Consider the following 26,970-nt stretch of genomic DNA (forward strand, 5'->3'; position numbering starts at 1 on the left):
AAAGAAAATGTGATTTATTTACCTTTAACAATATGAAAATTTGTTTTTTTTAACACAATTAGTAATTTTAGTGATATTTTCACTCGAATTTGTTGATAGCAAAAGGTGTTTAGAAGACCAAAAAGCTTAACGCATATTGGCTCGGCTCGGCCGAATAAGTTAGCTGGACAGTACGGTGGGGCACACGAAGATCCTTAAACCGCAGCCTCAGACAAACCTTACTCGAAGCAAAACAGTGTTTGGTTCGTTCGTGGGGGTTTAAAAAAAAAAAAAAAACTTTTGTATTTTTTTCCATTAAAATATTTTTTTGTTAAGAAGATTCAAAAGGAGAACGCGTTAGACACACTAAGGGTGGGGGCAAGGGAGGAGAAACTCGCCGGACAGAGACGGAGATCCCTAAACCGCAGCCTCAGACTAAAGCTTCGCATCTTATCTCCGATCCATCGTTGACTTCACTCTTAGGTAAATTCGAAAACCCTTTCTCTTATCTTTTATCTCCCAATTCTTAAATTCGATGATTGACTCGTCCTCCTCTGTTTTTTCACAGCTGATCATCATCATCATCTCTATCTCTGTTCGGATTCTCCATAATTGATCCGGACCATGCCGCCGAGATGTCCTTTCCTCCGCCATCTTTTCTTCTTACTACTATTACTCTCACCATGGATCATGTCTCCTTGCGGCGGCGCTGCCGACGATGTGACGTATCCGATCGTTCCATCTAGTCCCGGCCGCAGATCAATTTTGCAGATTCGTCGGTGAGTTTCTTCCATCCTCTGCATGTTTAAAAATACTTAGTTAGTATTTGATTCTGGTGACACTGTTTTAGGTATCATTAGCATTGTAAACGTGATGGACTAGTGATTAGGTTTTGGTGGTGGCAAGAATTGGTTTGATTACATTTTGATAGATGTTTTTGATTCTTCTCTATGTGGTTACTGGTTGTGATGTTATCTGTCTTCTACTCAGTGAACCACCAACAGAGCCAAATACGAAACTTGTTGTTGATCGTGATGGGAAGGTGTTTTTAAAGCAGCAACCGAAAGAAACACCATACTGGTCCTTTTCAACAGGATCACCAATGCACTCGTTATATCAGGCTCCTGCTAATAACAACACAGAAAATGCTACTGAGATAACTCGTCCTCACATAATTGTTGAATATCTGAACAACTCAAAGGCGGCTACTACTGTCGATGGCTATCATAATTGGGTATGAAGCATCTCTCTCTTTACTTCATTATTACTGGACTTTGTTTATCTTAACTTTGTTTCGGCACATATTCACTGCAGACAGTTCAGGAGTTTTTTAGGCAGAAGCCACTTGTAACAGATGATGGTGTGACTCTTGGATCAGAAACAACTAGTGCCTATTTGGTTGATGGTAGATCAGGGAGGCTGATTCATGTTTACAAATCAACTGGAGATACTAAGATTACTAATGCTCTCGTGAAGCCCGCTAGCACTGAAGATTTTGTGAATGAACCTCTTCTTATCAGGCGAACAGATTCCAAACTTGAGCATTTTAGTAAAACCACTGGGAAGCTTGTCTGGAATTTGACGGTTTCTCACTTCAGAGCTGCTTTACTATGTGATCCTGTTTTCAATTCTGGCTATGACCTCGGTCCTAAACTTCAAACTGGAATTTATATGCCATTGTTATGTGGATCACAAATTGACGTTCGTGGCCCAGAAATTGTTATCAGGGTGCTCCATGATCAGCCAATGAATGTGAAAATGCTACCCTCCCCTTCCCTAAATCACTTCGAGAGCGAAAACAGCATCATGCCTTTTGGAAAAGCCAGAGAGTCAAGAAAGTTACAAGAGCAACATAAGCAGAAATATACATATTTGTTTGGACAATGGTCACCAGTAAAGTTATTGGCCCCTTTAGTGCTTCTAGGTGTTGTTGTCTCTGTTTTCATTAAAAAGTTTTCGTCGAGGGGCAGTGATGTTAGTTTGAAAGCTGGACCTTCCAAAAAGAAGAAGAACCGTAAATCCGCGAAGGATACAAATAGGCAGTCAGTTCCTCGTGGCCAGGATCAGTTCGAGCTCATTGAAGGAGGTCAAATGTTACTAGGCTTCAATAACTTTCAAAGTGGTGCAACTGATGGGAGAAAGATCGGTAAGTTGTTTCTGTCAAGTAAAGAAATTGCAAAGGGAAGTAACGGAACTGTGGTGTTTGAGGGTATTTACGAAGGCCGGCCTGTAGCTGTAAAACGCCTTGTTCGATCTCATCATGAGGTTGCTTTCAAAGAGATTCAAAACCTCATTGCATCAGACCAACACACAAACATCATTCGGTGGTATGGTGTGGAGTATGATCAAGATTTTGTATACCTTTCTCTAGAGCGTTGCACCTGCAGTTTAGATGATCTAATCAAATCCTATTTAGAGTTTTCTATGACAAAAGTATTGGAAAACAACGATTCTACTGAAGGAGTGGCTGCTTATAAGATCCAACTTGATTCTTTGGAGGGAGTTATCAAAGGAAACAACTTTTGGAAAGTGGGGGGTCACCCGTCACCTCTCATGCTTAAACTAATGAGGTTAATTTGGACTTCGTACTTTTTTATATATGTCATAATATTCTTTGATTAAGTGATGTTCTATTTGAACATCAAAGGTAGCTATGGTTCTGATAAGTCTAGGCTATGTGATACAATAAACAGTAGAATTAGTTCAAACCTTGTTTACTGATTTACTGTTTAAACTTATATTTTTCAGATTGTTTGTATTGTGATGCAGGGATATAGTTTGTGGAATCGTCCACTTACACGAATTGGGAATAGTTCATCGGGACTTGAAGCCACAAAATGTGTTAATTAGTAAAGATATGACTTTGAGTGCAAAACTGTCCGATATGGGCATTAGCAAGCGTATGTCCAGAGATATGTCATCATTGGGTCACCTTGCCACAGGTAAGTTGTTTTTTATTATCTTTTTTTATGCCCAAAATATTGGATTTGTAACACTTTCAAAAATAGGACTGATTGATCTCGCAAAACAAAACTAACACTAGAGAAAAACTACATAATGTCATAAGTTGGTCAATAGAATGCATGTTAGTGTCTGAACGCAATGTATGATCGTTTGTTGAATATGTGTTATGTTTATGAAATGAGTTTCAACCCACATTTTTAAAGTATCTGCTTTAAAAACTACAGGTTCTGGCAGTTCGGGCTGGCAAGCACCAGAGCAGCTTCTACAAGGTCGTCAAACTCGTGCAGTCGATATGTTTAGTTTAGGTTGTGTCATCTTTTACACTATAACCGGTTGTAAGCATCCCTTTGGTGATGATCTTGAACGAGATGTCAATATTGTGAAGAACAAAGTCGACCTATTTCTAGTAGAACACGTTCCAGAAGCTTCAGACCTCATATCCCGTTTGTTAAACCCAGACCCTGATTTACGGTAATGTTACTTTCCTCTCTGATGATTAAAATCCACTCGAAAAAGCCTAATCTCTTATACACTGTTTGCTCTTTGCAGTCCTAGCGCAACTGAAGTGCTACTCCATCCTATGTTTTGGAACTCAGAGATGAGACTGTCTTTCCTTCGTGATGCTAGTGACCGAGTTGAGCTTGAAAATAGAGAAGCTGATTCTGAAATCTTGAAAGCAATGGAGAGTACAGCTCCAGTGGCTATAGGAGGGAAATGGGATGAAAAGCTAGAACCTGTTTTCATCACAAACATCGGGCGCTACAGGCGTTACAAATACGATAGCATCCGTGACTTGTTACGAGTCATCAGGAACAAACTGAATCATCATCGAGAACTTCCTCCGGAAATTCAGGTTCATCTTATAATTGAATCCCTCAAACACCGTTACATTACACTCACGGGCTTAAACTGATTATTTTGAAACTTTTGATGTCTTAGGAACTTGTCGGAACAGTTCCAGAAGGATTCGACGAGTACTTTGCTGTACGGTTTCCGAAATTGTTGATTGAAGTCTATAGAGTCATCTCTCTGCATTGTAGGGAAGAAGAAGTATTCAGAAAGTACTTCAAATGCGACATCATCTAAAAGACTGTTTCGCTTCCAGCACTTTATATGTTAGTTATTGTATGTTTGTCATTGTTATATAACATAACTTAACTGATATCTAAATGTTTAACGTATAACTTAAACTGCAACATATGTAGTATTTATATATGTATATATCTCTTCAAGTAACTATGTTTCAAGTGACGTATTCTGCAACCGAATAAGATTTGTAATTTAGAAATGTGTCTCTTTTACTCAGAATCTAGTTAGAGTATTTACAAAAAGGTTAAAGATTAGATATTAAGAATTGAGTTTAGTAAAAAAAAAAACAATGCATTGAATATACTAACGGAAATTATAGTTGGAGTCTTCTTATTACGATTTCAGTTATATTGGCCACGGTGACGAACAATCTAACGCCATAAGAAAATGTATTGAACAAGAATGATCAAACATATTTTGAGTTTTTGTTTAACGAAAACTATGCATTAAGACTTTTATATTTTTCATTAAACTAAACATATTTCGTTGTTAAATCGAACGTAAAAAAGTTTACGGGAAAACATCCATCGTTTCTGGTGCATGCAAATTTCTTTGCTCTCTAGAGGTTAATTCTCATTTTGGAAATCCATTTTGATCCCGTAGACATCTAATTTCTCCATCAAGTCATGTTTGGCGTAAACGTGTATGATTTTGTCTTGTTTTCTTCAAAGCTTATCACTTTGGTTGCTTCATATCTAACATTTCTCGTATATGCTATAGACTCGCATCCATTTTTGTATAACCTTTTTTATCTTGATTTTAAAAATTTCTTTTCCGACCTCTATAATTTATAACTATAAATAAAAAACTGTCTAAATTGGATTATTAATCGACTGACCAACGTTAAAACTTAACCAACTAACTGAGAGGGCATAATGGATATCTTATTTGACAAAATTATGACGCCTCAATTACCCCCTTATAGTGGCGTCATGATGGGAACCAAACGATTAACCCCCTCAACATTTGTGTTTCTCATATTACAACGATGCAAAAGTTGATCGCGAAATTATGGCTGCATTTAAATTTTTAAATATTGTTTAGTGTTTTCTAGGAAGAGTAATAATAGTAAATATAAGAATTTTAGAATTTCTTCTAAAGTGAGGATCGAGTGGACTTGAACTCTTATTCACGATACTCCTCCAAAAAAAACTGTTGTTGTAAATGTAACTCAATATGCAGTTTATACAACAAATTTTTTACTTCGAGTCATGCCAAATTTAGAACATCACATACATTCAACCAAACTAACATTAAATTTATGTGTTGATGTTTTAGTGCCACTAATATGATTTGTTCAATAGTTGGTACAAGAACATTAAATGTTTGTAAGAGAGATAAAAAAATGGACATTTTTATAGTATTTTTGCAGCAAATTTTCGGCGGGTTGGTAAAAGTGATTTTGTATATAATAGGTATCAGACCCGTTTAGAATTTTTGGTCATTCAAAAATCATTGGATCGGATTATATATAATCCAACTTTTCCACCGGATATATATTTAAAAGTCACATACAAATATTACTAAAATTGGATTGTATCTACTAATTACATTTATATATTTAATAAAACAAAAATTAGAAAATTTGGTTTTGATTTAAATTTATGATTCTCCTTTCATCTTTTTTAAACTGTTTTAAATCATCATATAATACATAAAGTGAAAAAAATCTCAATTTTTTCTTATGCATATATTGTGATTTCGAAATTTTTTAAAACGGACATGTATTACTTAATTAATGAAAAGTGTGTTTTCAACGTCCCACATCTGCTATAAAGTTTAGACAATGATTTAGATTCATATTATACATAAAATTAAAATGAATCCAACTTCGAATGAGTATAAACCTTAACATAACAAGCATCCAAATTTAAAAATTGATGTACGAATTAAATCATTGGTAAATATGCTTCACATTATATTTATATGATCTGCTGAACTTATGTTGGACTTTTGAATTGAGTAGAGTAAAGGGAATCATGACCTCTTATTTTTCGTCATTCAAGAAAAAAGTCAGAAAGAACTAGAGAAGGGCTGCTAAAGAAGAGGAAAGAAGAAGAGTTGAGGAAGAGAAACTCATCCCTAGTCTGACAGAAGAACAATTTGCAAAGAACATGGACTTGATGAGGAAAAAAGTTGACCGCTTTCACTGACTACATGGTGGTAAAGAAGGTGGAAAAAAAGAAGCGAAAGATGCTAGGGGCATTCAGAAAGATAAAGCTTGATATTGGCAACTAAGAAATAAGTATAAGAATGTTCAGAGATTCGAGAAATTTGACGAAGAGGAAGAGTAATTCTGAAATTCTATCTGATTACTTTCTATTTAGTCTCTTGTACACTTGTAGGACGAATCTTATTTTGTGTTCTAAAACCATTATGACCAATGGTAGTGTGATACCATTTAAATAGTGAGGAAGAAAGGCTGGAAAAACAATTAAGTAACAATAAATAGATTTTGCGACTATTGAAATAAACTGGTTTGCAGGTGATCGAGGTTTGATTGGAATTCAATAGATCAATATCCGATGAAATAAGATTGATTTGCTTTCTCTCTCTAAAAGATTTAAGAGAGAAGATAGAAAAAATCATCGCCCATTAAAAAAAATAGATATTAAGAATTTGAGTTTTATAAAAAAATAAAAATTCAATGCATTGGATATTACTAAAAGGAAACTATAGTTGGAGTCTTCTTATTACGATTTTAATTATATATAGTTGGCCATTTTTCTTCGAATCTAAATTACGGACCCATGAGGAAAATGACCGTTGTCTCCGAACGGGCTTCGTGGGCTTATTGTTTGTAAACTCACGGCCCATTGACGTCTTCTTATTTGATTCAAGACCAGAAACCACGTTTTGTACTGTAGTCTTGAATTGCTCTGTTCTGCTGATAGAATAGCAAAGTTCTGTTCTGCTGATAAATTAGCAAAGTAAATCTTGAATGCTAGTTTGTCTTTTTCTCTCATGTTATGTGTAAGAAGATGATGATGACTCTGTTAGGTAAGAAAGTCCAACTTTGTAATCTAATCAGATTTAGTCTCTAATTGTTTACTTGTGTCTACATATAAAAGTTGCAAGTTGCAGATGTTAAGAACTAAGAAGTGGTATCTGCAGATTTTGGGTATTAAGGAAAGTTTCCCCCTTTGAATAAATAAGGACATATACTAATGTAAAGGTTCCTCCTTTTTCACAAATCAAAATGTGTTTCTTTGTGTTCTAGTGAAATCCAATCCATTGTGTCTCTGATGCTGAGAATCTTGAAGCTTTCGACATCTTCTCGATCTGTGCCATTGACAAGATTATGGCTTCTTCAACTGCCTTGTTTCTGCTCATCTTCTTCATCATCGTCTTCTTTGCTTTCTGTGCCCAGCGATGATCATATCGTCCGTCTCATTCTAGACCAGAAATCAGCTTCTGGAGCTTTGGAAACTTTTCGATGGGCTTCGACTTTTCCTGGGTTTATCCATTCTCGTTCCACTTACCGTGCTCTGTTTCATAAACTTTGTGTTTTCCGACGTTTTGATACTGTCTACCAACTGCTCGACGAAATGCCTGACTCAATTGGTTTGCCTCCGGATGATGCTATTTTTGTAACTATCATTAGAGGGTTTGGGCGTGCTCGGTTGATCAAACGTGTGATTAGTGTTGTTGATCTAGTTTCGAAATTTGGGATCAAACCATCTCTGAAAGTTTTCAATTCGATTCTGGATGTTTTGGTTAAAGAAGACATTGACATAGCTAGAGAGTTTTTTACAAGGAAGATGATGGCTAGTGGGATTCATGGTGATGTGTATACATATGGGATTTTGATGAAAGGGCTTTCTTTAACGAATAGGATTGGTGATGGTTTTAAGCTTCTTCAGATCATGAAGACAAGTGGTGTGGCTCCAAACGCTGTGGTTTATAACACTTTGCTTCATGCTCTTTGTAAGAATGGGAAAGTCGGGAGAGCTAGGAGTTTAATGAGTGAAATGAAGGAACCAAATGATGTAACTTTCAACATTTTGATTTCTGCGTACTGCAATGAGCAGAAGTTGATTCAGTCAATGGTGTTGTTGGAGAAATGTTTTAGTTTGGGTTTTGTTCCGGATGTTGTGACGGTAACTAAGGTGATGGAGGTTCTCTGCAATGAAGGCCGTGTGTCTGAGGCACTCGAGGTTTTGGAGAGAGTGGAAAGCAAAGGAGGTAAAGTCGATGTTGTAGCTTGTAACACTTTGGTTAAAGGGTATTGTGCGCTAGGGAAAATGAGAGTTGCTCAACGGTTCTTTATAGAGATGGAGAGAAAAGGTTACTTGCCTAATGTGGAAACATACAACTTGTTGATAGCTGGGTATTGTGATGTTGGAATGTTGGATTCAGCTCTTGACACTTTCAATGATATGAAAACAGATGCGATTAGATGGAACTTTGCTACATTTAACACGTTGATCAGAGGGCTTTCAATAGGGGGGAGGACAGACGATGGTTTAAAGATATTAGAAATGATGCAGGACAGCGATACCGTTCATGGGGCCAGAATCGACCCTTACAATTGTGTTATTTATGGCTTTTACAAGGAAAACCGTTGGGAGGACGCCCTGGAATTCCTCTTAAAGATGGAGAAACTTTTTCCGAGGGCAGTTGACAGGAGCTTCAAGTTGATAAGTTTATGCGAGAAAGGCGGTATGGATGATTTAAAGACGGCCTATGATCAGATGATTGGAGAAGGAGGAGTTCCTAGCATTATAGTATCCCATTGCTTGATTCATAGATACAGCCAACATGGCAAAATAGAAGAATCACTTGAGCTTATTAACGACATGGTGACCAGAGGCTATTTGCCTCGATCATCAACATTCAATGCTGTGATTATCGGGTTCTGTAAGCAAGACAAAGTCATGAATGGTATTAAGTTCGTGGAAGACATGGCTGAAAGAGGTTGCGTTCCTGATACAGAGAGCTACAATCCATTGCTCGAAGAGTTGTGCGTGAAGGGTGATATTCAGAAGGCTTGGTTGCTTTTCTCACGAATGGTGGAGAAGAGTATTGTCCCTGATCCTTCTATGTGGAGTTCACTGATGTTTTGTCTCAGCCAGAAAACCGCAATCCACGTAAACTCCTCATTGCAGGACATAATCCAAAGTTAAAAGCTAGAGGCAGTGACATAAATGATCATTGAGCTCGAACTTGAGGCCTTTAATAATGCATCTGCAACAAATACGAAGATGGCTCCAAACTAGCAAGCAGAGAGATCAAGATGGTACGTTTGCTTCTTTTGAAAATCTGTTAAAAGCTTTGGGAGAAAAGGAGAATGCCTAAAATCAGAAGAGGCAGATTTTAAACAAGACCATGAGAGAAGGGCAAAATGGAGAATTGGACATCGTCAAAATGGGAAAATGTTTGAAGCACACCCATCAATAAAAAAAGGACAAGAGGAGCAAAAAGAGGAGAGAGTCTTACGTTTCGTGCTATTCCTCTCTCTCTCTTTTATCTCTCTTTCTCGAGAAAACTAAAGAAAAGGGGGCTCTTTTATTCAAAGATCCAAACTTTGACAATTCAAAATCCAACATAGAACACGGATCAAGCTTTCAAATTCAGACAGAGATATGTCGTGTTCATCCTCATCTGGATCAGAGGAAGACGATGAGGGTTTCGATGCTTACCGTAAAGGTGGATATCACGCCGTTAGAATCGGAGACCAGTTTGCCGGTGGCCGTTACATTGCTCAGAGAAAGCTTGGTTGGGGCCAATTCTCCACCGTTTGGCTTGCCTATGATACTCGCACTTCTGTACGCATCTCTCTCCTTATATCTTGCTTTACTATGCCAACAAGATCTTAAATGCAGAATTTGATTTCGTAAATTTGTTTTAAGCATGTTCCCGTTAGTCTTCTCTAATTCCTTTCATCTGGGCTTTGATCTGTTTTGGTACAAGATCTTGGCTTCGTGTGAATTAATCTTTTAGATAAGCAAAGTTCTGAATTTTGTGGTTCTGATTTGGCACTGCACTCTGTAGTTGACCAACCATTGCAGTTTGTTTAAATAGCTTAGTAAGGGAAATGAATGTTCTATTAAATGGCGCTGTTCCTTAAATGCCAACGTTACTCTATGGGTGTCTCATTAACTATAGGCTTAATTTAATGTTTTGTTCTCTTTTGAGCTCTATCTGTGGAGTCCTTTTACCTTGTCTGAAGCAGGGAAACACTTCTACGCTCTTAGATTCTGATGTTTGCTCTTAGAATGTAAGATGCCCATGACTTTATATTAAGGAATTCCGCTGAAGTTTTTCTAAAAGTTACGAATTGAAATTAAATTCTACAAGCTCCTTGTCACATGTAACCTCCTCTTTGGCTTTATTCTCATTAGTTATAATAAACCATGTGTTTTTATCTGTTGTAGAATTATGTTGCTTTGAAGATTCAGAAGAGCGCCTTACAATTTGCTCAAGCTGCACTTCATGAAATCGAACTTCTTCAAGCTGCTGCTGATGGGGATCCTGAAAATACCAAGTGTGTTATTCGTCTTATTGATGACTTCAAGCACGCAGGTCCCAACGGGCAGCATTTATGCATGGTGCTCGAGTTTCTTGGCGATAGCTTGCTGCGTTTGATTAAATATAACCGTTATAAAGGGATGGAGTTAAGTAAAGTGCGGGAGATATGCAAATGTATACTGACTGGTCTAGATTATTTGCACCGTGAACTCGGTATGATTCACTCCGACTTAAAACCCGAAAACATTCTTCTTTGTTCCACCATTGACCCTGCCAAGGATCCTATCAGATCCGGACTAACACCGATACTAGAAAAGCCCGAGGGGAACCAAAACGGTACATCAACAATGAATCTGATTGAGAAGAAGTTGAAGAGGAGAGCAAAAAAAGCGGCTGCTAAAATATCAGGAAGAAGAGTTTCGATAGTAGGTTTAAGTGAAACACCGAAAAAGAACAAGAGAAACTTGGATGGGATTGATATGAGATGCAAAGTTGTCGACTTCGGGAACGGGTGTTGGGCTGATAACAAATTTGCAGAAGAAATACAAACAAGACAGTACAGAGCTCCTGAAGTAATACTTCAGTCAGGTTACTCTTACTCTGTTGATATGTGGTCTTTCGCTTGTACTGCTTTTGAGCTTGCTACAGGCGATATGCTTTTCGCTCCAAAAGAGGGAAATGGTTACGGAGAAGACGAGGTAAAGATGGTTTTTAAGAAACCTCATATCGTTTTGTACCAAAGAGTTATTTTCTCTTTATCAGCTGTTTAACACATTCTTCTTTACTGTCTTCAGGACCACCTTGCTCTTATGATGGAACTCTTAGGAAAAATGCCTCGAAAGGTACCCGGAAAAATACTTGGTTTCTGTCTATCTCTTGATTGATCGGTTATAGTCTCGTTGATACTTGTGATTTAACTAGATTGCCATTGGAGGTGCGAGATCAAAGGATTACTTTGACAGACACGGCGACTTGAAGAGGATCCGGAGATTAAAATACTGGCCACTCGACCGTTTACTGATTGATAAATACAAGCTTCCAGAAGCAGAAGCACGAGAATTTGCGGATTTTCTCTGCCCGATAATGGATTTTGCACCTGAGAAACGACCAACTGCACAACAATGTCTGCAACATCCATGGTTGAATCTAAGGACACAGAACAATGAAGATGATATAGAAGGTCAGATGAGTAACATGCAGATCAAAGGTTCATGTTCTTGATTTTTTTTTGCTTACAAATGATATAGAACTGCTCTCTCTCTCTTTTTGGTTAATTCTTTGGTTCGTTTCCATTTGAATATTGTTAAAAGAATATTTGTTTTGTTCTTTTTTCTTTCTTTTTTTTTGTCTTGGAAGATATGATCAATGACTAACAATGGGTTTCATATAAACATATAATGTAGTTCACTGCTCTCTTTTAGTGGTAGTGACTAGTGAGTGATATCAAACCAAATTTTAATTCCGATTATTCTTATTAGTTTGTCTTTTTTTGTTTTTTTTTTAACTCTAATTACAAGAAAGTTTCCACATTGATAATGTAAGAATACGTGTAAGATGGAAAAATGACACATCAAAAAATAAATTTCAGTAGATAGATGAAGGAGGTGAGGCCAACTGGCCAAGGCTTGATTTCTCAGTTGTGATTGTTACTCAACATATGGTTAAGCCAGAGAGATGGAAGTATTACCAAATCAAGAACACAGAATGGGAGTTCCTAGATGTGGTCGAAGCCAAATTTGTGTTTCAACAACACCAGCCTTCGTAGGAAAATAATAATAATATCAAACTCATAAAAAGCAAAAAAAAACAAAAAAAAATAATAATAATATCAAATTCATGATAATTTGTTTATTCTTTAGAACATAAACTAATACAAAAATAGAAATCAAAATGGGATAATCAGTCCAGTAGCAAAATTATCCCAAAATAAAGTGTATATATCCATATAATAATCATATTTTTGACATACTTAAATAAAAATTTCTATTTCACGTGGATTTGGAATATTTTGTTCCATTTGTCACGTTCTAGGCTACTAGGGCCAGTCTTTGTAGCAAAGAAACATATTACAAAGCAGTTCAACAATTGGAAAGATGAAAAAAAAACCTCCAAATTATTTTCTCCAATTTATGTCTCCAGTTATATTTCACTTTAAATTTCCATTAAAACCAATCAACACAAACTCCAAAGGCCCATAACAACTACAAAACCTAAAATACACTAAAACAAACCAGCTCATGCGGCAAAAGAATGTTGCATCTTGCAGTCAAACACACAGAAACAAGGATGCTAAAACTATAGCAAAAAGTTACCCCTGAATTGAAACAAGGCAAACCAAGACGTTAGAAAAGAGACCGAAGTAAGAATAGTTCGTTGAGTTCAGGATAAAAGATCAAGATGAGCTCTAATGGCTACATGTGATAGTGAGAGTCGAAGACCTCAAAGAACCTGAATGAATACGAAAATTCTGTTTCTTTTAAATCACATAAACGGCTGTTTAATTTGGAAGATTTCTTCACTTTCAATAACAAGTCTACCAATAACCAATAGATATAAGATTTATGAATCACTACAAAACAAAATCATGAACCAATAGATATCATCATCTTATTGACACCCAAGGATTAACACTAACAAAAATGTAATTATCTAAACAATCTAAATGGCAAGATGGGTTTCACTTCACATGTGAACGTGACGGTGACGGATCATTTTTGTTGTGGGTTGCTTTGTCTTTAGACATTTGCAAAAGGAAAAAAATTGTGACGTTATATCTCCTCCAACTACGAATATTCACGTGAATCTGCACGTGACCCAGTTGTAGCCACACAATCAAAAATCAAAAAAAAAACTTTTTGTTATTGTAATTAGTGAAAATTCTCTTCTTGAAATTAATATAGATCTTATTGAAATTATTATTTTTATTTAAACAACACAAAGAAAGAACACAAGTATTTTCGAAGATAAATTAGTCTTAGCACTGGGAGAAAAATGACTTAAAACAAAAGAAACATAAAGGCAAACAACAAAAAGTCATCACTTTAATAACAACACTTACACTGATTAAACAACCAACATACATATACAAAATCTATGTATCTAGATATTATTCCCAAAATATACAACATAAAATCAAACACATTACCCAAAAAAGCAAAACAAGATAAAAATAAACAACATTAAGATTGTACTGAAAATGACAATGCTGTTGAATCTGCACCTTCTTACCTCTTTTAGGTGTAAATACATATAAGAAGACTATGAACGTACAACTTTGTTCTGCTTCACACATTCCGGTGACTTTAAGTCCTGACACTTCCATGATGGTCGTTCTATAACCTGAGCCACACCACCATTATAACCTTCCGACTTACTTACACTTAGATTGTTTTCCTCTAATGTGATACCGTTTTCTTGATCCTTGTAGGCACACATGCTCAAAGGGAGCTTCACTCTTCCTCTTCTTTTCCCTAATGAGCTACTCTCTTCCTCTGTTTTCTCCTTTAGCGTGTTATCGCATAAGAGCAGCTTCCCGTTTACTCTGGTTCCGTCATCTGAATCCACAACACCAGCAACATCATTCCCATCGTTCATAGTACTAGTCAGAGTCTTTTGCTTCTTGTTTCTGTGACCAGAACAATCCGTCAAGACTCTAGGAGAATTGTTTATAGCTCGAATCAACCTAGGCTCTTTACAAGAAACCGTCTCAGCTGCGGGAAAAGAAGCAAACAATTCCAACGCATTCTTGGCTGCAGCCACTGCTTTAGAAGCAATGATGGCCTTCTCATTAGCAGTAGCTCTCGCCGCCTTTGCAACCTTAACCGCTAAAGCAGCGGTTGCTTTCGACGCCTGAGCAAGCTCTTCCGGGGACCGAGTCTGGTCATTGAGTAGATGGTCGAGATGATGAGTGTGCACAACTGCTGAAGCAGAGGAACCATTTGAAGTTGTAGTAGACGAGGACGAAGAAGCGAAAGGAGGACTCGGAGATTCATTGCTGATTCTCGAGTTCTGGTTCTTGAATCCGGCGAGTAAACGCTTCCGTGGAGGTAGAAGCGAATCGGACTCAAGGCACGCATTTGTCGCCATTTATCTCGAATTAAAATCCTAAATCAGGATCACATTATAGAATCTGTAACAATCAATACTTCAAACAAAGACCAAATCCTCAAAAACATCACAGATCAAAATATTTAATCCTTAAAACCAAATTATCAACACTTGATCAAACAAATTCTCATAAAAATCATAAAGGAGAGAATTTATCAATTATAAGGTGGTGATTGATCAAAGACAATTGCTCAGAGTTTAAGAATCAAGCTAGAGAGTTCCTTATAGAGTACCTGAAATTACAAGATGAATTCACGAGGATGCTTTGAAGTTACCTTATCATCTCTCAAACAGAGATGAGAGATACAAACACAGAGAGATTGAGAGATGGAGAAATTAGGGTTTTCAGAGAAATGGGGAAGAAGATAGAGAAGAGAGGAGATTTGTTTTGTATTGTTGCCATCGCTCTCTCTGATCCGTTTTTCGTTTTTATATGTAAACCCTACGAATATCAGTTTTAATTATCTCTTAATTGTTATTTTTTTACTTCTATCTAAATTAACTTACGTTTCTTTCTTTTACATTTACCTTTTCCATGGAAAAGTAAACCAGAAAATTAACTTGACAACTACTATTTGCTTTTCGTTTTATTACTAAACTGTAATAACGGCCGTCAATAACTCTTTGTTTTTTTGTTGTTTTTTTATTTCTTAACGGAGCTAATTAATAAGTTAACAGTAGTATTACAGATGTAGACTTTCTATTTGTAGAAATTAAAAAAATGACTTCATAGATGTACTGGAGGCCTTTTTGGCAAGTTCATGGCACATTTGGTAGCAAAAGTGTTTCAAGAGGAAGCACAAACTATCATAAACTCAACCATTTTTCTTTATCAAAAAAAACAAAAAGGAGTCTGCTTACCACAAGAAAGGATCGATGGTTCGAAAACTTGACGTCAACAATCCTGCAAGAGAATTTTTCTGATGAAGTAAACCACCATAATTTATTGGAAGAAGTCTGATTTGTGTTGGCCGACTCAAGAAATGCTCTCTATCTATAGTAAGCTCCATGAGCGTATAATGAATGAACTCCCACTCTTCCACTTGCCTCTGAGTTTTACAATTCATTTTCATACGCTTCATTAGTCTCTAATTGTTTTAGGCCCATCAGCAAAAATATATACAAACAAGCCTGCAACTTCTTCTTTTTCTTGGCAACTATAAGCCGGATCATTTATGGGATTAGCATATTAAAGTCTGTGCTTTTGTAGATATAGGAACATCTCATGTTTCTTACAAATTTAGGTACTTTTATATTATATGGATGACTGTTTTATCCTTCAATCTAATTGAGTTTCTTCTCCTTGTACCTTCAATCTAATTGAGGAGAATTCATCAATATCAATCGATCTCAGAAATGTGCGATTATTTCTCTCTCTTTCTCTTTCTCTAATGGCATGGAATCTATTGCCTCTAAACTCACCATTGATGTCCATTGCTTCTCCATCACCTTACAAAATTCAGATCTATGCTTGGCCAATCTTCTTCCTCGACGATGCAGGTGGTAATCTTCCATAGCTTTTTTGAATTTGAATTGTTTGATCTGAATTAATTTCATCCTCTCTTGCTTCAATTTCAAAGAGGGATAAGAAACAATTGAAAATTTTAATCGACTCCAATTATTTAAGATTAGTATATTTGGGTTCCCTATATAATATCTTCTTAGGGTTTAGCTTTCTTCCATCAAAAAGCTTTTAACTGATTTTATTGGGGTTTATCTGAATTGTATGGTGATGAAACGTTGTTAACAGATTTTCTAATTTTTGTCTCTATCGATTTTGTTTCCGTAAATACATCTTTTGTGTATATATTGTCTTGTACAAAGAAACATTGATTAAGTAGAGAAATAGGATAATCAATCTCTGTACTTAATACATCATCCATTGAAGCAGGTTAGGAATCGATCCAATATGAGGCTCTGCAAAAACAATTCAGAGAAGATTCTGCAAAAACAATTTAGGAGAAGAAGGAGTGAAATCGCAGGGGCAATTTGGTCAATTCATTTCCCAAAAACTGCCTATCTTCATAAGCCCAATCATAATGTGCTCTTTCTCTAATTTATGGCCCAAAATGTACCCAATATTATAAAAGCCCCAGTATAAGCCCCCAATTTCTGAAAGTTTTTAAATTTGCTTTTATTTCCTAAAACTTGTCTATAAAAAAAATTTCCTGTAAAACTTTTTTAGTTTGGGACCCTAAATTTTAAAACCGGCCCTATACAAAACCTTGAGATATCTATCTCGTTGGATTATACTGTATCTTTAAGAATGTTGAGTGACATTTCATGTTCATACATACGTTTGAAGGTTTTCATCGAAGTGGCTCTCACTTAGGATCGAAACCTTGTTTACCCTCAGGCCTCAGTATTATGTTGCATATAAATCTTTTTATAACGAACTAATACGCATATTGAAAGTTTGTAAGGAAAATATTTTGTAGTAAAATCTAGACCTTGTTATATTGGTTCAGTGACATAGTGAATGTTAGTACAAAATAGCTATTTGTTACAAAATCCACATAAGATGGTTGTATTTATAGAGCTAAGTAAAGTCTTCATACAATCATGTATGCACACATGTGTTGGAAGAAAAACTACTCTTAAAACATAATGATAATGGCCAAAATAATTGATGCTAAGAAAATTATCACAATAGTCAATAGTGGTCTGTCTGATTCATCAATGCAAAGCAGACAACTCAAACCCACCCCTAAACAAGTGACGACTATACAAATGTTTAAATTTGTTATGAATGTGCAGTCTCCATTAAAGTTTAGAAACTCTTTTTAGTATTAGTAAAATATCAGAAGAATCTAGCTTCCTTATACTGTAAGAAAACATATACAGTTACCATGAAAACTCCCTTCTTCAAGAAAAACACCCCATAAAAAAAAACCTATTTACAGAAACACACTAAAAACCATTCATATTCACCAAACCAAAACCAATCAGATCTGCTTCAACATCTTAACTCTTATCTTAAGTTCTTAACATATTTGTCTTCTTAGATCCTTAACAAGTTCCTCAACAAGATCTGCCATGATCATACCTTCAACTTCTTTCCCCAACACATTAACTTCTTCACCAATCAAAGCACTCCATGGAAACCTATCCATGTCCCAACCAATGATCCCATCCAATGAACAAAAAGGTCTCTCTGGCTGAGAATATAAATACTCCGACATGATCTTCCATGTTGATTCTAACAGATATTTACCTCGTATAGTCGTTGATTCAGACACAGATGAACTCAAAAGTTTGTTCTTGAAACCTGACTTTGTCAATGGTCCAAGCACCACCGTAAGTACTTCATTCAGAAGATCAAACAGTATGTTGTGATTTTCTTCACTTATAGTAGTCTCTCCTGTGTCGTCGTCTTCTTGATTCTGATTGCTTCTTTTCTTGAGATTCTCTTTTGTTTCTTCAAGAACAGACTTTTTTATAAGCTTTGCTAATGGATCCCATCTAGACAATGATATATCTGATGTGCCTTCATACAAACCAGAAGCCACAAGAAGATCTCTCACAAATACTTTGTCTGGATTTCCTAAATCAACTATGGTCTCAATCTCTTGAATCGGTTCTTCTTCCACAGGTGTTCGCACTTGTACCTCGGATTCAAGCTCATTTATCTGTCTTCTTAGTTCTGAATAGCAGAAACAGAGAATGAGAAACAATGTGACACATTTCAAGAAAAAAGAGAAAACATCGTTTAGTTTTCTTACCACTTAGATTGGAACTAATGTCTCTGAAAACTTGAGGCATACCATTCTCATCCGATACAGTCACGTCAGGTGTTGAAACCTGGCTGAGATAATCGACATTTCTCCAGAACTCTTCTGGTGTACTACTGCAGACTGATGCAGGGCTTGGAGGCACTTCTGTTGAATTCTCCTGAGAAAGACAGAACTTGTTTTAGTTTAGACTATAAGTACCAAGTCATTGATAAAAGAGAGAGTTAAGAAGTTCTTACATTTCGATCGTAAAAGTTGTTAAACTTCGATCCGGTCACGAAGTCTTTGATTGATTCATCCTCGAAACTGTTTGATTCGATCATTGAACGTATCTTCTTACCAAAGATTCTTCCTCTAAGAGTTGATCTAAAGCTGGACACTTTCTTCCTAAGATTGAATCTTTCTTTCCTCCTGATTGGATCAACAACAACAGGTTCTGTTTCTGATTCTGTTTCTTCTCGCTCTGTTATTGTAGCCTCGTGCTTCCTCATGATCTGTGCGCCTGTCAAAACATGCCGGTCCTCTAACAAAAGCTTACCAAACGATGTCCCTGAGACAGGAGCAGATAGTGATCTTTTGAGATTTCTTGGTGATAAAGACTCTTTCTTAGAAACATCTTCTTGATTGATTTCCTCAGCTTGTTTCGCTGCATCCGACACAGTAGGTCGCAAACGGCTACTAGATTTGGTCACAGAATCATGTGAAGGAGTCATCTCTTTTCTCAAAACATTCTTCAATCTCTCTGCCAAAAGTTTTCTAGTATCTCTACTTATAAACTCAGTAGGAGAGTCTGGTGCATTGCACTGAACCTCACTCACTGCATATGATCTCATCGATTCAGACCTCGGAGAAGGTCTTTCGCTGAAAGGAGTCTCGATCCCGCTTCCTCTAACTGATGAACTTCTCTTGAGAGCTGCTTTTCCTTGAAGCTCACCTTTTAACCTCTCTTTAACTTCCTCAAGAAACTCTTCTATACTACTTCCTCTGCTTCCTTCCATTGTCGTCCCTGAAGAAGTAGTCAACGAATCTTCGTAATCATAAGCTCTCTGAAGACCAGGTCTCAGTACAACAATCCTAGTTGGAGCAGTTCTATCAGATTTCAAGGTAAAATCTCTACCAAAGCTCCTAGTTCTCGTGAAAAGCCTCTCTTTATTCTCATCCCGAGCCACCACGCAGCCCGAATCAACGATTCTTGAACAATCTTTAAACCTTTTATCAGCTTGCCAAGCTTCAAACTCTCTTCTGAATCTTTGTAGCTCCTCTTCTTGAGGATGTTCTCTACGCATTGGTGTCTCCATTACATCCAATGCGGTCACTGCTGAAGATAACCTCCCTTTTCTACTTCTTCTTCCTCCTTTCTCATCATCAAATCTATTCACTTTACTCTGACGAGGATAGATCCAAGCCGACGATGACTTAACAGACTCTAAAGGAAGTGCATCCATTCCCATTAACTTAGCTACAAGACTCGGCGTGTTCTGCTTATCGTTGGAACGTTTCGAAAGCTCCTCGATTATCTTCTTCTTCATTGATTCCTCTATTGGATAACAACTTCTCTCGTACCATTCCTCTTCCTCAAATCCATTACTCTGTTTTTGTTATAATAAAAAAAAAGATTCATTTACAAGTTTTTTTTTGTTCTTTTCAGTTTTAGATATAAAAACAAAAGTATGTTCGTTATTATTTATTTACCGGTTTATCTTTCCCGTTATGGTATGTATGAAAGTTGTCGACTTGAAGCTCGAAACTATTTCTTGGAGCTTCCAGATCTGCAGAAAATATTCAAAGACAACTAAAAATGAGTGATTGAATAATCTTCAAAAAAACCCAGAAACAAGATTTGATCTTTCTCAGTTAATATCATTTAATTCAGTGAAATTGTTTACCTTCGTCGCGGTTTTTGTGATGAGAGAAAACTTTACGGGAGAAACTGTTGTTGTGGAAATCGAAGAGATGCAATAATCCTCCCATTTCTCCGGCGATTGGAGATCTCCGGTGAAGTGAAATTAAAAAAGAAAATAAGAGAGGATGAGAAATTGGATAGTTCAAACAGAGATCTGATGACTCATCAGAGAATCCGACAAGAGAGAGTGAAGTTCGGAAACTGGAACTATGAATTTGTCTTTAAAGAGAGAAAGAAACTTTATTAAGACAGACAAAACAGAACAGAGTAATAAGAGAGACAGATTCTGAAACAGAACAGAAACAGGTTTTTACGCAAAGAATCGATCGAGAAAGGAAACAAATAATATCAGAAATGGAATTGTCTTCTCGTGAATCAATGAAGCATCGAAAAATGGAGATTGGGAAAGGATGAGAGAAGAAGAAGAAGAATTGGGGGAGAGAAGAACAGAGGAAAGTCGTTTTCAGACAGAGAGAGAGAGAGAGAAGAAGAAGAAGAAGACTAATGGTGATTAGTAGTAAGGAAACTGACGAAACACATCTCATCCAAAGTACGGAACTCCGGTCGCTTTCTCACTTTTGATATGAGAGAGAGAAAATGATAAAACGGAATTTTGCAGAAGAGAGAAGAAACGTGGAGATTCAATGATAAAACAGAGTATTCTTCTCCGGGTACGTACGTGGTTCCTGTGAGCCGCTCCAAAATTTTTAGTAGTTATTATTATTATGTTCCAAAGTTAATAATTGTTGATTTTCATTATTGGTTGAGTTTTTTCCTGTTAACCGTTATCATTAATCTCATTATTTTTTAAGAAAAAGAAATAACTTATCATTATTGTCATTATTGTGAATAAGTAACAAAGAAAATGATCATCAAGAATTATTGAAATTAATTTTCTGTTTTTTTTGTTTGTTTGGTAGCATAAATGTTTTGAGTATTAATTAGTTTGGCAGGACCTTTTTCATGTATATATATATCATGAATAAAAGTGTACATGGAAGGTAGTTTTTAAAAAATATCTAATTTGAGTAAACTTAGAAAATCGAAAATTCGTCAGAGAAGTTGAAAGATTCCTTTGTTTCTATACTATTTTTTGGTGAGGAGAAAAGAACAAAAAAAAAAAAAAGAGTAATAAAGTGAGAGACATGAAATAAATAAATGAGAGAATGAATGAGAATTCTCATTCTCTTTTGTAAGTTGGAACGTGAACAGAAGGGTAGTTGGATTGTGAAATCAGTCTCTTCGGTACTAACTTTCAATTTAATAATTTAAGAAATTTAGTGCAATCAAGATTAACGTAAAAGTTGACCACATACACAAAAAAAAAGTAGATAACTTGAACAACATACTATGTAACGAACAGCTCATGGTTGGAGACATCGGACCGTCATTTTTCTTATGATCATCAAAATTATACCTTGCTTCTTTTTTTCAATTGTTCATAATAACTCTGGTTTTGCAGAAGAAATAAAACTTTTAATTTGGCGTTTAACTGATTTAAATGTGTTAGAAAAAACGTGGATGTGAAAATTTGGGAACAGATGACGAGATTACCGTTTTTAACGTTATTGAACGATTTATATGATATAGCGGTTAGGAACATCTATTATATATATAATTGCATAACATTTTTAATTGATTGATAAATAATATCATAACTGATAGTCATAAAATTACTAAAATAAATACAATATTTCTTTTATAAAAATAGAAACCAAAACATATATTATGAAAGGCTGAAATTTTATGCTAAATACATAGTAGTATAAATTATTAAAATATATTTTAAATAAGCGTGAAACATTTTTTATGTATAGATCTCTTCTCTTATTACATATATCAAATATACAAGATTTTGATATCATAATATTATATAGAAAATATTAAATTTTCGTTACAAAAAGTATATTTTGATATTTTTATAAATTTTGTTAATTACTAACACACAAATGCTTGAAAGAATGAGCATAAAATTTAAAACGAATTAAAATGTTATAAAATGCTAAAACGGTTTGTATTCTCGTATCACACATGTATAAAACTATAGCGTTTAGAAATGGTTGCAGGTTTGCAAACGATTTGGAAACAACCAATCATCCCTAGCTTTTCATCTATTTAATAACTAAAAAAATTGCATCCTCATGGCAGCGAGAGAATCGAACATAGAGAAAAGGACATGTTGTGGTTCTTAGTTACATGTCATACATATGTAACGGTGATTTGTTTTTTCCCAACAAATGGACACACAAAAAAAGTTCTAACATGTTTTCTAACACAAGAATTCTAAAATCTTAGGTCCGAAAAATTTACACAATAGGGACCGTAACATTAAACAATCTATTCTGTAAATAGAAATTCGAATCCCAAAATATATTTTTGTTAAAAAATGTTTGAATAATCATCCATGTTCATAAAAGTGGACACTTTTTGTTTGTTTGTTAATGTGGCGACTTGCATTTTAACAACACTACAAATTATACTAAACTATTTCTCGCTATAAGAATATCATTTAGTAACGAAATATTATTACCAAATAGCTCATATGAATTAAAACTAATTACGCACCCTATAATCTATAGACGTTGCTGCATACATGCAAAACACTAATCCCCCATTACAAGCTTTAGTTATGTATATTAGGCCTAATTTATATTCCAATTCTATATATAATATATGCATGGATCGTTCCTCAAAGCAGTTGCAAGAAAAAATCTAACTAAAAAATTATTGTAATAACCTAGTGGCTCTTACGATTGATTAATAAGTCATCTACGTACCCGGTCAATAACCCTCAAATTAGTGTCTAATTAATAGAGTATGTTATACGTTTTAAAAAATAATTTTGATACCACCCAACTACCTATTTTATACTAATTAATTAACTTAGATTTATTATCCCATAATTTATTTATCTATCTTTTTCTATAATTTCATGCATGCAAATTACTAGATTTGAATATATAGATAAAATTAGGAAAAGTCAGTAGGCTAAGAGTTCCGATCATTATCAAGAAATTCAAACACAAAATATAAGTTGTTTCTTTGTTTTTTTTAAGAAAACATAAAGAGCATCAACTCAATTTCCACACAAAAAATCTAATTCACAAAGTAAACACCTAACACAACATTATTATAGCCCATGAAAGCTAAACTAAATAAGTAATTCATATACTACAAAGAAATAAAAAGGTGGGAATCGATAAGAATACAATACAATACAACTCATGGTGATGGTGATAGCATTGTGGGGGCTTTTAGTTGTAAAGTTATGACTCAAAACACGCTTTGTGATTTTTATATCTATTTATTTTATGTATTAATGATGGATCGTCATGTGCTTCGTATCCTCCTTCGACTCTCCTCCATTATTACATCTTTTATTTCATCTCATCTTTTTTTAATTATTTTGAGAGTATTATGTTAAACTTCTCACAACATTCATTTATCGCCTACACCTGTATATATATTCACGAATCCTAACTGTACATTATAGATTTTAAGAAAATAAACTAAGTGAAGCCGTAGTTTTTAGACATTTTGAAACCCTAGAGCCATTAAGAATTTAAGACTGTGCCACGACTCACGAGGCCCACGACTACCATATATTGCATATCTAGAAAACCTCATTTGTTTTTACGTGCCTAACTACTATTGTGAAACTCATACGTTGAATGAATGAATATATCAGAATTAATATGGTTTAGTTCCTATACGGCTATACACCTAGATATTCGGGATTTATTTAATCTGCTGTGTTGACAAAAAAGAAAATTTTTGTTGTGTACAAGAGATTTATAACTTGTTTTTTTTTTTGAGTTATATTTTAGAGTTTAACGCTACTTTGATTTGAATGAATATGTTCAGACTTGCCCTTTTTAATGTATCATTCTTTTGTTTGAACAACTGATGCCAAATAATGTAGTTGATTTCGAAAACGATTCGAAATGCACACTTGTAAAATCTCTATTACTGTATATAATATTCTTTATAAGGTTTACAAAAAAATAAAAATAAAAATAATAATATTTCTAACAACATAAAGAAAGGCACTAAACCCAAACTTACACATCTAAACATCATCTATATGGGACCGACCATAATCATTTTTGTCTTTGATCACATCAGTTTCTAAAAGTCGCATCAGACTCACATGCAATCGAATTCTACCTCTCCTCGCGGCTTCTTTAATCATATCACAAAAGATGGAATAGTACTTTACTTTCTATCATTTGTTCCTTTCTAGGTTGGTCCCAAATAGACTTATCTACTAGGCCTATAGATATATTAAGTGGCAGCAAAGTTTAGGAGAAAGCCTGATAACCATAATCTCGGGCTTTTAAAATCTTAGCCCAAGATTTACGACAATGTGAAGGGAAGAAAGCTACAACGAGAAACAGGAGGAGAGTCTTTTGTCAAGAATCCTCAAGACAACTAGGTCTTAGTACGAATGTAAGCTTCTGACTTCAATAGGGTGAACAAATAACCATAACATACGACACCAAACAAATTTTTTTATGAACCAATTGATTTTACTAGTTTCAAACATAAAATCAGATGTAAATAATACATTGCTGTCCACATATTTTGGTGTATCCAAAACAAACCGAAATTTTCATCAAAGCCAAGAAAATCAAACGGTATTACCATAACCAAAAAAAAAACCTTAAAAAAGTAAAAAACAAACAAAATCTTAAACCATTTTACACCTAGTGTCCCATAAGTAGGCTCCAAAACCATTTTATTAGAATTTTCCTTAAAAATATGCGAGACCTGACCGGAAAATTCATCAAATATAAGATACTCATCCAACAAGTTCTGATTTAACACACACGAGTAACCAAGAATAGACTCCAACGTAACGCCAAAAGAACAATAGCAAGCAAACAGATAAATGGTATATATGACCCAATCCAGTAGGAAGATTCTATTCCAATTCGTTGTTAGAGATCAAATATTCCCTCAGAAAAAGCCAGAAAAGTAGAACTTTTGTCAGTCACACAAGCGTCAAATATCACAAGATGCCAAAATTCAGAGACAACTAACTCAAAAGTAGAAACAGAAGTCAACAAATAAGCATAAGTAGAAATAAAACTGATACTAAAACTCATACAAAGTTGAAGAACATATGAATACTAGTAAAACATAAGGAAATAGGGGAAATATAGCAGTCAAGTGATATTATCCCTACAGACTGACCTAAAACAACATTGATGTAGCAAATGAGGTTCAAATATCACAAACACAAAGCATAAATAAGAGTTTTTTAAAAGTTTTTGGTCATAAACCTAAGCAAGTTTACATTCTCAAATCTGAGTCAAGTCAATAGCAAGACCTAGATGCTTCAATCGTCGTCTTCTGCCTCCTGCAAAGCAAAAATCCAAAGAAGACCAATGTCAAACATCAAAATAGATGTAAAACATACCAAAAACAATAGAGTTCAAGTCTCAGTCAAAACCTCTTCGCTTACTGCTTCATCAACTTCAGACTTGGATTTGTCAGAGTCATCCTCTTCTCTATTGGTTCCACTAGCCTAAACAACATTCACACAATAATAAGTCTGTTTAGCAACAGCATAAGAAGAAGACCCAAAAGAACAATCTCTCTATACAGTGTGAGAGTTTATACCAGTTTCAAGTTGTACTGTTGCACATTCTTAATATATTCAGTCTTTCTGCTCTCAGCCTTAGCGACGTAAGGAGCTTTATCCTGTAATTACAGATTCAAACAAGCACAAAGTTTTAAATACAGATCTACAAAAACCTTATTCCCCAAATCAAGCATTTCAATGGCTACTATTATTATGACTTACTTCATCAGTCATTGCCTTCCATCTAGCTCCAGCAGCCTTACCAACCTGATTAGACAAACCAATCCGATAATTAAACCAACCTAAACCAGTTTTCAGATTACAGATCTGAGAAATTTTTCCAGAAATTTCGGAGAAATATATACTCACAGTAGCGACGGATTTGTTATTAGGATTCGCTAGGTTAAACTCTTTTCGGAAATCCTCACTAAGATCCAACAACAATCAGTTTAAAATTTGATTAGAATCGAAAAATCAATTCGAAAATTTGAAAATCGGAGGAAGATTCGTGAAATTACAGGAAGACGAAGAAAGCACTTGGAGGTCTCTTAGGTTGATTTGGATCCTTCTTCGTCTTCTTCCCAGCCTTTCTACCTCTGGTTTTGAGTCTAATAAATCGAAAAACGAAGAAATCAGATTTTGAAGATGCGAAAACAAATCTGGATCTCAGAGTCGGAGAAGAAACCAAACCTCTGATCAGTGCTCGTTGCTTCAGCTTTGGATTCGCCGCCTTTCATGTCGAAGTTTCTGCAATTGAAGAATGACAAAGAAACGAAGAAGAAGAAGAAGATCGTTAGAGAATTGTTTGACTCGGACTGAGTTTGGGGAAAACGGTAGGAGCGAGTTTTTACCTTTAGGTTTTTTTTTTTTGTTTGACGAGAGAGCGTATGAGTGAGTAATAGGATTTTTTTTTTGGGGGGGCTTTAGATGCGATATTATAATAATAAAATAATATCTATTTTTAAAATAAAGGCGACTTGAAATTTTGCACTGTGGCGGGATTTTTTCGTGAAGGAGCGAAATAATTTGACACGTATGGGAAAGAAGAGCAACGGACGGAATAATGGATTGTGCTCTTCAAATCCTGACCGTCCATTTGACACGTGTACCTGAGCTTGCAGATCTCGCCCTTAATTACA

General features: G+C 35.3%; 6 protein-coding genes and 3 long non-coding RNA genes across 17 annotated transcripts; 5 read left to right on the forward strand and 4 right to left on the reverse strand.

Annotated features, from left to right (window-relative positions):
* Positions 1-250: 250 nt before the first annotated feature.
* On the forward strand, positions 251-4,229 carry IRE1A (Endoribonuclease/protein kinase IRE1-like protein). Its single transcript, NM_127306.4, has 8 exons — positions 251-462; positions 548-758; positions 970-1,213; positions 1,294-2,549; positions 2,749-2,921; positions 3,168-3,414; positions 3,493-3,796; positions 3,883-4,229. Exons 2-8 carry the CDS (start codon positions 604-606, stop codon positions 4,027-4,029), a joined length of 2,526 nt encoding a protein of 841 aa, NP_565419.1. The 5' UTR covers positions 251-462; positions 548-603; the 3' UTR covers positions 4,030-4,229.
* Positions 4,230-6,205: 1,976 nt separating this feature from the next.
* On the reverse strand, positions 6,206-6,465 carry AT2G06975. Its single transcript, NR_140181.1, has one exon. It is a non-coding gene; the product is annotated as an other RNA (long non-coding RNA).
* A 460-nt stretch (positions 6,466-6,925) lies between these two features.
* Positions 6,926-9,286, forward strand: AT2G17525 (Pentatricopeptide repeat (PPR) superfamily protein). The gene is made up of 2 exons (NM_147326.2): positions 6,926-7,032; positions 7,104-9,286. Exon 2 carries the CDS (start codon positions 7,278-7,280, stop codon positions 9,156-9,158), a length of 1,881 nt encoding a protein of 626 aa, NP_671862.1. The 5' UTR covers positions 6,926-7,032; positions 7,104-7,277; the 3' UTR covers positions 9,159-9,286.
* Positions 9,287-9,424: 138 nt separating this feature from the next.
* Positions 9,425-12,249, forward strand: AT2G17530 (Protein kinase superfamily protein). 3 transcript variants are annotated; one of them, NM_001202613.1, is made up of 5 exons: positions 9,459-9,800; positions 10,410-11,201; positions 11,298-11,345; positions 11,425-11,849; positions 11,982-12,249. In NM_001202613.1, the coding sequence occupies exons 1-4, from the start codon at positions 9,618-9,620 to the stop codon at positions 11,722-11,724; spliced, it is 1,323 nt and encodes a 440-aa protein (NP_001189542.1). In that variant the 5' UTR covers positions 9,459-9,617; the 3' UTR covers positions 11,725-11,849; positions 11,982-12,249. The 3 variants fall into 3 exon arrangements, with proteins under 3 accessions (NP_179344.1, NP_001077907.1, NP_001189542.1); NM_127307.4 differs by having other exon boundaries at positions 9,425-9,800; positions 11,425-12,249; NM_001084438.1 differs by lacking the exon at positions 11,982-12,249 and having other exon boundaries at positions 9,458-9,800; positions 11,438-11,922.
* A 1,211-nt stretch (positions 12,250-13,460) lies between these two features.
* AT2G17540 (uncharacterized protein) lies at positions 13,461-15,026 on the reverse strand (the record flags this gene model as incomplete). 4 transcript variants are annotated; one of them, NM_127308.4, is made up of 2 exons in its annotated part: positions 14,844-15,026; positions 13,461-14,607 (listed from the first exon to the last, which is right to left on the reverse strand). In NM_127308.4, the coding sequence occupies exon 2, from the start codon at positions 14,587-14,589 to the stop codon at positions 13,762-13,764; it is 828 nt and encodes a 275-aa protein (NP_179345.1). In that variant the 5' UTR covers positions 14,590-14,607; positions 14,844-15,026. The 4 variants fall into 4 exon arrangements, with proteins under 4 accessions (NP_179345.1, NP_973480.1, NP_001318240.1 ...); NM_201751.2 differs by having other exon boundaries at positions 13,461-14,632; NM_001335553.1 differs by having other exon boundaries at positions 13,521-14,632; positions 14,886-15,010.
* A 1,287-nt stretch (positions 15,027-16,313) lies between these two features.
* On the forward strand, positions 16,314-17,169 carry AT2G06995. The gene has a single exon (NR_140182.1). It is a non-coding gene; the product is annotated as an other RNA (long non-coding RNA).
* A 56-nt stretch (positions 17,170-17,225) lies between these two features.
* TRM26 (RB1-inducible coiled-coil protein) lies at positions 17,226-20,932 on the reverse strand. Of its 2 annotated transcripts, NM_127309.4 has the most exons (5): positions 20,228-20,932; positions 20,034-20,110; positions 18,581-19,930; positions 18,333-18,501; positions 17,226-18,253 (listed from the first exon to the last, which is right to left on the reverse strand). In NM_127309.4, exons 1-5 carry the CDS (start codon positions 20,310-20,312, stop codon positions 17,595-17,597), a joined length of 2,340 nt encoding a protein of 779 aa, NP_179346.2. In that variant the 5' UTR covers positions 20,313-20,932; the 3' UTR covers positions 17,226-17,594. The 2 variants fall into 2 exon arrangements, with proteins under 2 accessions (NP_179346.2, NP_001077908.1); NM_001084439.2 differs by having other exon boundaries at positions 17,369-18,253; positions 18,581-20,110.
* Positions 20,933-24,399: 3,467 nt separating this feature from the next.
* AT2G07005 lies at positions 24,400-24,609 on the forward strand. Its single transcript, NR_140183.1, has one exon. It is a non-coding gene; the product is annotated as an other RNA (long non-coding RNA).
* Positions 24,610-25,216: 607 nt separating this feature from the next.
* Positions 25,217-26,839, reverse strand: HMGB4 (high mobility group B4). Of its 3 annotated transcripts, none has more exons than NM_127310.3 (8): positions 26,683-26,839; positions 26,522-26,578; positions 26,350-26,439; positions 26,201-26,258; positions 26,054-26,098; positions 25,870-25,950; positions 25,700-25,774; positions 25,217-25,606 (listed from the first exon to the last, which is right to left on the reverse strand). In NM_127310.3, the coding sequence occupies exons 2-8, from the start codon at positions 26,566-26,568 to the stop codon at positions 25,586-25,588; spliced, it is 417 nt and encodes a 138-aa protein (NP_179347.1). In that variant the 5' UTR covers positions 26,569-26,578; positions 26,683-26,839; the 3' UTR covers positions 25,217-25,585. The 3 variants fall into 3 exon arrangements, with proteins under 3 accessions (NP_179347.1, NP_001031364.2, NP_001077909.1); NM_001084440.1 differs by having other exon boundaries at positions 25,265-25,606; positions 25,712-25,774; positions 26,683-26,737; NM_001036287.3 differs by having other exon boundaries at positions 26,522-26,705.
* Positions 26,840-26,970: the final 131 nt, after the last annotated feature.

The sequence above is a fragment of the Arabidopsis thaliana genome, chromosome 2, assembly GCF_000001735.4.
Source record: "Arabidopsis thaliana chromosome 2, partial sequence".
Lineage (NCBI taxonomy): Eukaryota > Viridiplantae > Streptophyta > Magnoliopsida > Brassicales > Brassicaceae > Arabidopsis > Arabidopsis thaliana.

Bases quoted from the DNA above. Each gene is read 5' to 3' on its own strand.
- AT2G17525 (NM_147326.2), top strand. From the start codon at position 7,278: ATGCTGAGAATCTTGAAGCTTTCGACATCTTCTCGATCTGTGCCATTG.
- AT2G17530 (NM_127307.4), top strand. From the start codon at position 9,618: ATGTCGTGTTCATCCTCATCTGGATCAGAGGAAGACGATGAGGGTTTC. The intron at 11,202-11,297 runs GTAAAGATGGTT...TACTGTCTTCAG, and splicing joins ATGGTTACGGAGAAGACGAG to GACCACCTTGCTCTTATGAT. The intron at 11,346-11,424 runs GTACCCGGAAAA...TGATTTAACTAG, and splicing joins TAGGAAAAATGCCTCGAAAG to ATTGCCATTGGAGGTGCGAG.
- HMGB4 (NM_127310.3), bottom strand. From the start codon at position 26,568: ATGAAAGGCGGCGAATCCAAAGCTGAAGCAACGAGCACTGATCAGAG. The intron at 26,259-26,349 runs GTAATTTCACGA...GTTGGATCTTAG, and splicing joins AGTGCTTTCTTCGTCTTCCT to TGAGGATTTCCGAAAAGAGT. The intron at 25,607-25,699 runs GTTTTGACTGAG...TTTGCTTTGCAG, and splicing joins ATGAAGCAGTAAGCGAAGAG to GAGGCAGAAGACGACGATTG.
- TRM26 (NM_127309.4), bottom strand. From the start codon at position 20,312: ATGGGAGGATTATTGCATCTCTTCGATTTCCACAACAACAGTTTCTCC. The intron at 20,111-20,227 runs GTAAACAATTTC...TATTTTCTGCAG, and splicing joins TCACAAAAACCGCGACGAAG to ATCTGGAAGCTCCAAGAAAT. The intron at 18,502-18,580 runs GTAAGAACTTCT...TGTCTTTCTCAG, and splicing joins ACAACTTTTACGATCGAAAT to GAGAATTCAACAGAAGTGCC.
- IRE1A (NM_127306.4), top strand. From the start codon at position 604: ATGCCGCCGAGATGTCCTTTCCTCCGCCATCTTTTCTTCTTACTACTA. The intron at 1,214-1,293 runs GTATGAAGCATC...TATTCACTGCAG, and splicing joins TCGATGGCTATCATAATTGG to ACAGTTCAGGAGTTTTTTAG. The intron at 2,922-3,167 runs GTAAGTTGTTTT...TAAAAACTACAG, and splicing joins ATTGGGTCACCTTGCCACAG to GTTCTGGCAGTTCGGGCTGG.